The 9033-nt window shown below is 37.2% G+C and overlaps 1 protein-coding gene across 1 annotated transcript; it reads left to right on the forward strand.

Annotated features, from left to right (window-relative positions):
* Positions 1–2568: 2568 nt before the first annotated feature.
* On the forward strand, positions 2569–6842 carry LOC119264247 (von Willebrand factor A domain-containing protein 5A-like). The gene is made up of 5 exons (XM_037542399.1): positions 2569–3211; positions 4288–4323; positions 4520–4638; positions 6171–6294; positions 6523–6842. The coding sequence occupies exons 1-5, from the start codon at positions 3208–3210 to the stop codon at positions 6600–6602; spliced, it is 363 nt and encodes a 120-aa protein (XP_037398296.1). The 5' UTR covers positions 2569–3207; the 3' UTR covers positions 6603–6842.
* The last annotated feature ends 2191 nt before the right edge of the window (positions 6843–9033 follow it).

The following is a 9033-nucleotide window of genomic DNA, read 5'->3' on the forward strand; positions in this document are numbered from 1 at the left end:
AAACATTTTAATTACTTACTGATTATATATATATATATATATATATATATATACTTGAAGGGCCATATCACTAGAAACTGAATCTTCCTCACTTTCCTCAAATAAGAGTTTGATGTTGGATGTAAACATTGTGAACAAGTTTCAAAACTCAGCATTCAGTGTGCAGTGCATGCAGTTCATATAGAGGAACTAAACTGAAGAAATGGCAGATTTTGACATTTACGAATGTAGTGGATTTTGTTTCAAAAAGGGTAACATTAGTATTACTTTCTATAAACATATATAAACATGCTAATCACTTACATGTAAGGGCTTTAGTCAAGATCACCTGTGTCGAGTCGAAGACTATGACTAGTCGAAATCAAGGAAAACATGAATCCGCTGATATGGGAACAGAAAATGTAGAAAACTAAATTAAGAAAAATTAACTTTGATAACATTAGCTAATGTTATTTATTGTTAGACAGTGTATTAGCATGAACACTGGCAAATTCAGTATGCCCAATAAAGTTTACTATAGAGCTGCCTATTAATAGTTCTGATATTGAGTTGTGTGGTCTGCCACACAGCTTCCAAAACTTTTCTAGCTTCAGTAATAAATAAAAAAAAAGCACTCCACATGATCATTGGAGTTTTAATGAATTATGTGTTCCTTAATATTGTCTTTCCCCCATCTCATTAAATTAAAAAATCAATTCATTCCAAGACTGGACTCGAGCACTGCAGCACTACTTATACATACTTGGATACAGTAATAGGCTGTAACTATAGGCAAATCTCATGATACAATAAGTATTGTCATTTTTGCATCACTATACTAAACACTTGATACAGAATTACAAATGAAACGCTAACATAACTGTTGTATTAATTTACGTTCTTTATTTTTTATTGGTAATTCCTGTTTTTGTTTTCTTTTAAAGCCTGACATACACTTTGCGATTTTAGAAATCTTGTTTGGTGACAGCTCACACTGTATGCTTGAATCGTCCCTTGTGTAAAACCAAAGCCTGTGATTTATATGCTCACGCTTTACAAAAACACTCAGTCCGACTGACGTGACGCGACATGGGTGCTCACATTGCATGTGAAACACAGTCCCTACAGATGCTCTGTCTACAATAAACCTATTTCGTTCAATACAGCACGCTGCGCCTCCGATGTCCTGATCAAGACACTGACTGAATATCAGATGGCTCCCTGCTCCCTACATAGTGCACCATATATCAAAATAGTTGCTCCTGCACCCATAAAGTGCATCATATGTCTAATAAGCCTTCTGAGATTCAGCCATGTGTGCACAGTTCCATACTGGACAAACAGCGCTCTATTTCGGTGTAGAAGCCAGAAATTAGTGCACTACATAGGAAGTAAGGGGGCGATTTGAGATCCAGCCATCGACAAACCACTACAGCAGCTTTGCTAACTGAATCTGAAGAGCAGGCGGTCTACAGACAGTTCTACAAAGACAAGAAATCACTGTATTTATTTATAATAATTCTCAACTCTCAATTCAGCTCAGTAAAACAGAGCAAAGTCATTTTACACAGACGCTGGTGTCACAAATGTGGACTTTTTTGCCTCCACACAGGAGTGGTGGTTGTGATTGTGTGTGGGTTTGGGTGCAACTTTGAGAAAGCGGTTCTTGAGGCTGCTCACGCTATGACACAAGCGACCAAAATTTCTGACATGTCAGAAATACATCCGATCGTCTGACTGCTCAGTCAGAGCTTATTTGGGCACTTAATCAAGCATTGGTGATTTGTTGGAGGGACATAAGGTAAAAAATAACAGTATAAACAAAAGATGTATGCAAGATGTATATTGCATGCTGTATATGTGTTTGGCAAAATGTTATTATGGCTCATAATCTTAAAGCAAACAAAAACATATGTGGACTGTATTTGTGGACTACTTGTGGACTATGATACCATATATCTATATAAAATATGTCTCTTACCTGCTGGTTGAAGTGATTGTTTGAAGTAGAGAGAGTTTCTAACATGGCTCAGTTACTCCTAGAAAAGTGGATTCCAGGACACCCAAGTACTAGTGCAAATCGGTTGCTATAAGCCTCCCTGTGCAGTTATTTGTGTTGCTTGTTCAGAAATGGCACTTGGTGGCTGCTTGAATCCTGTGTGGAGAAGTATTTGCTGTAATTTGTTTCTTTTTGCTCTGGTAATTGTGACATTTAAAAATGTATTTGAAATGAGTTAGCATATTTGATATGTTAACATGGGTGTTGATGATAGTACAGAAGTCGGCTCACTGTCACCATTCAGTTTACTACTCATTGTGTAACGCGGAGCGAGGAAGAGGATGCATATGCGGAGATAAGCGAGATTTATTAAGGGCAAATACAGGGTCATCGTCGTAACAGTCCAGGTTCAAGTAACCAATATGGAGAGATTGGGGTGCAGATAAAACAGACACCAGAATGCAACAGAACAAGCAGAACATACAACACAGCAAAAAACAAAGATTCAAGCATACATCACTCAAAGACCAATACAAAGACCAGCAAACACAAGAGGTAAACACAGGGCTTAAATACACAGGGATAACGAGGGACAGGTGAACACAATCATGGGCGGAGACATGAAACAAGGGGCTGGACTAAACCAAATGCACATGGAAGATCAAAACACAACACGAACACATGGACAGGACTGGGAGGAGCCAACCGTGACACATTGCCTAATATTATTGTGCTCAGCAGAGAAAGTGACAGAAGATGAATGTGAGAATGTTTCAGCTCAATGTTGCTCTCTCTGGTCATAATCAACCATTCATGGTTGACAAAGCTGAAGCACCAGAACAAAACTGTTACAATTTTTAAGGTGGGAGGGGGAAAAAAAGTGAATCTGAAGGTTTAAGTTGTGATAAATTTTGTTTTCTTTTCATCTTTGCAAAGCTGGTGGAGGAGGTGGTGGTGGGTTTGGACGAATGGGTAAGATTAGCATTACTTACAGTAACATAAATGTACTTGAAGTGCTCATATCATTGAAAATATTCCTCACATTCTTCAAATAACAGTTTGATGTTGGATGTAAAAAGTTTCCAAAGCCTTACTTTATGAACTTGGTGATGGCTGTTTATAATGGATTAGAATTTATAACATATTCTTCATGGATTAAATGTGATTAGACGTTAAATTTGTTTTTGTTTTGTTTTTTTGTTGGTGGAGGAGGCGGTGGTCTTGGAAGAATGGGTAAGCTTAGAATGTGTGTGTGTGCGTGTGTTTGTGTGTGTGTCAGATTTGTACCCTTTTCCAGATAATTCATAGTAAATTCCTCCATGGAAATAGTATTAGATTAAATTAGATTAAAAAAATAATAGGCAGTGTAAGGTTTAAGTTGCAATCGCACAAACATTTTAATTACTTACTGATTACATATACATACTTGAAGGGCCCATATAACTAGAAACTGAATCTCACTTTCTTCGATTAAGAGTTTGATGTTGGATGTAAACATTGTGAACACGTTTTAAAACTCAGCATTCATTGTGCAGTGCATGCAGTTCATATGGAGGAACTAAACTGAGGAAATGGTGGATTTTGAGTTCTCTGTGATGTTATTAAGTCTTACACATTTATATATAGCCACCTATTTTATCTTACCGCAATTTAGCCCCTCATTCATGTTGAAGTTCTAAGGAGTGGGTTAATCAGAACAGAGCTCATTTGCATGTATTATTCTTAAGGGTACAGTAATAATAACAGCATGTCTAATTCTAAGTTATAAAGAAAGGTTAGAAAACAGTAATGTGAAAACAAACTATTACAGTTTTTGATGCATAAAACCTCACAAATATTATAATTGGAGCTCAACGAAAATGATCAAATACAAAAAAAAAATAGTATAATTTTCTACTTTTCACCTCCACAAAGCAGCTGGTGGTGCATAAGATTAATATTACTTGTTAAAACTTGTTAATTACTTACTCATTACCTATACATAAATAAACATGTTTTCTTTTTTTGTTTCAGTATTTACAAAGGTATTGCATGTTGTTTTGCAAGAATGGATAATATTTGTAGTAGTATTACTTGCCAATTGTTGGAAGGTTATATATCAGTAGTATAATTAGTAGTTATACAGTAACATTGATAATGAAAACAAAGTCCCTTTGTTTTCTCTCTGGTCATAATCAACCATCTATGGTTGACAAAGCTGAAGCACCAGAACAAAACTGCTGCAGTTTTTAAGGTGGGAGGGAAATTAAAAAAAAAAGGTGAATCTGAAGGTTTAAGTTAAATCTTGTTTTCTTTTCATCTTTGCAAAGCTGGTGGAGGAGGTGGTGGTGGGTTTGGACGAATAGGTAAGATTAGCATTACTAACAATAACCTAAACATACTTGACGCATGAAATTTATGTACCATGTAAAGGGCAACGGGCAACAGCCATTATCAGGTTATGTCAAAAACTGAAAAAACGACAAAAATGGAGATACAAGGCTTTGTCCTGACAGCAGCAAAATGCATGTGTCTCTGTACAACCTTTTTTGGGTATTAAAGAACCCCTGCTGCAGCTCATCTCCCTCCAGAAGGCTTCAGGCTGCTGGGAAATGGACGATGCGCTGGCAGAGGTGTTTGGGAGGACAGAAGAAGAGGTGGTCAGACAGACCCCTGCAGAGGTGAGTAATGTTTTGAATAGAAGACTTTATAATGATTTTGTGACCTACCACCTGGGTCTGATTTATTATTCATGTATTTTTAATGTACACACTGGTTATGATGTTGTATTAACTTGTTTCTGTGAAGGCTATTAATTTTATAACAAAAATATCTTTCTTAAAGACTTTCTACTTATAAGTAAGAATGAGCTGCTAAACTATTTACTTAAGTAGCATATTCACAAAGTGTCTCAGATTAGGAGTACTGATCTAGAATCTGTTCCTGCTGGTAAACCCATCATAAATAATAAATGAACCTGTTTCTAAATCAAGACTCCTACTTTTGAATATAGGCCCTGATGCTACATACGTGACATATAAACAAGTAGTCGATCATTCAGTGTGCAATGAATAAATGAGGTGCATTTAACCTGTTGTGGTTTGAGTATAACATGGTCTGCCAGTTCCACCAGCAGTGATGTATAATAAAAAGCTTTGAATACCTTAAGTTGGATAGTGTGGATTTTTACATTTGTAGTAGCATACTTTTAAGCATTAATATTTGTAGTAGCATACTTTATGCATTATATCAGAAGGCATTAACTCATAACAGCGTTATGACATTCGCATGGCAGGGCAGGTGAAGAACAGACAGTATGTGACAAACATGCAGAGATGTATGCAACAACAGGAATCCGGCCAGGGCCAGAAACTGAAGTAGGTCTGCGCTTAACTGTTAGAACATGAGGTTTTCGTTAGAACAAGAGGTTTTCGCATCCATATATGGTAAACCATATGTCCATTGCACCCATTAAACAGGAACATGTACACATTTAGGTTCAGCTTATACGCACACACATATTCAGCTTCAGGGTATAAAAGGAGTCAGAACACATTGGGAGGTCAGAGCTTACTTGGGAGATACATGATGCATGTTCTCTGTTTGTAACCTCTCCAGAATTCTGTAATAAAACTTCGTTTGCTTCACTTCAGTCTGATCTACTCGTCTCATTTTTTTTGCATCAACGAACACGCAGGACTGGTTTCGTCCACAATAGTAATTGATTTAATAAAGCTTTTAAAACAGCAATAGTTGCCATGACAGTTTGCTGAAATAACAGGTACGCCTGTAAGATCATGTCCAACAAGAGCATAACGAGAGCTGTTTACACTGAGAGATGCATCCCTCCACATTGAATAGTGTGCTGCTACTTTAGTGTTCATTTTATAGGAGAAATGCTCACGGAAGGCAGTGATTTCTTCACTATATATTCCACAAATGGAAGTGATTTCCATTAGAGAATCATATATGTTTTAAAGCAGTGCAGCCTGTTGTCTGTTACTTGTTGTCTGTGTGTTATTTTCAGGTAAGTGTAGGGTTTAAATAATTTTCCACATCATTGCATTAAATTATTTTTCACATTTTGCACAGCATTCTCACTTTTGGGAAGCGTGGTTGTATAAACTTGTACAGTTTTCTGAGTAATTCAGATACAGACATCAAAACTGTCAAATGCTTACTCTTAGAAATCAGAGTATGGTTATGTGTTCAGGTGGAGAAGGGGGTCTGGGCTACAGTTCTGGCTCTGATCTGGTTACATGGATTTAAGATGGATGCTCAGGTCGAGTGGCAGTTTGTGGCCATGAAGGCAGTGGCATGGATACACACCCAGAATGGTAAACTTTCCATTCTCATCAGAAATCACTGATCAAAACCCACAACAGTTATACTTTATGTAACATTTTATTGTAGCTGTGAAAATGTTCTGTGCTACAGCTTGCTCCTGTAAAAAACACATTCAAGAAATTAGTTTGTAATAATTACAAATATCTCATGCCAATCAAACATATGCTAGGCAAGCCAGGCCCATTTATGTGTAATGATGACTTATGTGTGTGTTTCAGTGGTCAGTCTTTCTGAGAGTGTTTGTGTGGGTAATAATCTGCTGGGCTGTCTGGTTAAAAAAGAGGATCTTGGACTGTAAAGTTACTCTGCCCCCTTGCAAACCGACTGAGATGCTCTTACAACCAACAAAAGTAGTTCTATATTTGCATTTCACCATATAATGTTGCTGTTCAGGTTCCAGAAGATTTTTACTGCTATTGTGTGTTTGAATAATTATGTACAGTGAGACATAAAGGTTAAAGGTTACCTGTGGAAATCGTACATGTTTCAGTTGAAGTAACTTAAGAAAATTATGTTCAATAAAATGCCAGTGCCCGTGCTGAAAGTTCAGAATGTTTTTTCTTTCTTTGCAGCAGAAGTGTGGTACTGAGGGCATAGTCCAGCACAGTTTTAAAACTGTAAGGCAATACTTACTGATTTTAGAATACTTATCCGATAAATTAAAAAATGTGTACTATCTTTTAAAAAACACCATCAGTACTTGTTTATTGTTTATAATTATGGTCAGTGCATGGTTTTAATGCATACTTTGAAGAAGAACTCAAAAATCAGCTTTTTTACAAACTCTTGCTAAAGCCTGAGTAGACTGATAAACCAATGTGTTGATCAGGTGTTAACTTTTGAGAGTGAATGGAACTGAACAGTGTCTTCAGTAGTGAACACGTTCACAAGTGATATGTTTGCAGTCTGTGTTGTAATGGACTCATTCATAGATTCCATGGCAATTTACATACATGTCATACAGTTTGTAAGATTTTATAGGAATTTGGCAAATTGCCTGCATAGTTAATGAGACAGCGTTGGGCTGGAGAGCTAAATAATGTTGGGAATTTTGTTACTTATTTTAAATAAGTGATTTTTTTTTCATGAAAAACAATTACATGAACAGCAATAAACAGCATAAATTATAGAAAAAGTTCAACATTAGACTTTTTCCCCTGTACCCTATCAGTATGTGTTCTAAATGTATTCAAATATATGAATTTGGGATTGCCACTTGTACAGTATTTTCCTGGATTGTTCAGGTTTTGGTTGCCTGTCCAGGAAAAAAAATTCATTCCAGGATACGAAATGTATTTTTTATGAAGTTCAAACTTTTTTTATACAATCACCTAATTGTATACGGAAAGTGTGTTTGATTAGTTCAGATTACTTTGACTGTAGGACCTGTTTCCAAAAGCGCACTGTTGGTTTAAGGACTAGGCAGAATTGCAACGCAATTAATGATAATCAGAATCAGAATCGAACTTTATTGGTCAGGTATGCTTAACATACAAGGAATTTGGTTTTGGTTACAGGAGCTCACAGTGCACAGTATCAGACAAACATTTACATCTAGTGTATAAAATACAATAAAACATGCATTCCTTCCACCACTCAGAGACACGCACACACAAAGTCATACCTGTAACCTTTGCATTGTGCAAAGTATGAGACTAAAGTTAAAGTGCTGAGTGCAGCAGCAGGTAAAGGGTGTATAGTGGCAAAGAAAGAAATCAGTGAGGTGAGTGAAGATAAGTGGGGTAAGATTAGTTTCTGTAGTTTAACTGACAGCTGTCTACCTCAGACTGCATTGTCATCACAGCTATCTATTGTGATTGCTCCACTGGTTAAGTCACTGAGCGATCATGAGTTTTACGGGACTGAGGAGGAGACTTTGTCACAGTTGCCAGCTTTAAGTGTTTTTTTTAGTATATAAATTATCAAGAACTTACCCGTGGTGAAATAAATTATTCTAAATGATGTAAATGTGTCCAGCAGAGGGCGCAGATCTGCATTTTTGCACTTCAGTGCGTCCAGAGGAGACAAAATCCCACTCTTCACATGACTGTGAGTAGCTTCACCAGAGAACTTGTAGAGAGAATTCTCACTCTGCAATGTCTTCCGGGTTTCTCAAACGCTAGAGGGCGCTCCAGAGCGAGTCCAAAATGAATGGTTTGATATGGAGCATTTGAGCAAAATCATAATTTATAATGCTTAAACATTATTAATGGAAAAGAATGCCAGAATTATAAAACAGTTTAACACCGCTGTTATATTTTTAAGAGCTTTTAAACTCGAGCTATAGGAGTTTAAAACAGCGCCACATGTAGGTCCATGACATCAGTGAGCGCGAACAGCCAATGAGCTGCTCCGCTCGCCAATCAATCATCACGCTCTAGTAGTAAAGCCCGCCTCCTTCTGCCCAAACCCCGTTTGCTGTAGAAAAGGGGAAATCTATAGATAAGATTGCTTTGCTTTTTTAGTGAAATACATTCTTCTTCTTTCTAGAATTAAACGTTCAGTGTAAGTGATTAGAAACTATTTTAACCTTTCGTTTTTAGCTGTTGAGCTCTATTCACTCCCATTCATTAAGTCCTCTGCTGTTTAGCAATCCTGTTTTTGATATAACAGGGAGAATAGGAAGTGGCCAGGCTCCTCAGAAACCGGCTCTGGCTTCACATCCAGAGAACCCAGGACTGAGAGTGGACTCTACAGCCTGTGGACCAGGAGAGGGGGAGGCGGGGAGG

The sequence above is a fragment of the Pygocentrus nattereri genome, chromosome 11 (genome assembly GCF_015220715.1).
Source record: "Pygocentrus nattereri isolate fPygNat1 chromosome 11, fPygNat1.pri, whole genome shotgun sequence".
Taxonomy (NCBI): domain Eukaryota; kingdom Metazoa; phylum Chordata; class Actinopteri; order Characiformes; family Serrasalmidae; genus Pygocentrus; species Pygocentrus nattereri.

Coding starts and splice junctions, on each gene's coding strand:
- LOC119264247 (XM_037542399.1), top strand. Junction 4,324..4,519: donor TGGTGGGTTTGGACGAATAG/GTAAGATTAGCA, acceptor TGGGTATTAAAG/AACCCCTGCTGCAGCTCATC. Junction 4,639..6,170: donor TCAGACAGACCCCTGCAGAG/GTGAGTAATGTT, acceptor TTATGTGTTCAG/GTGGAGAAGGGGGTCTGGGC.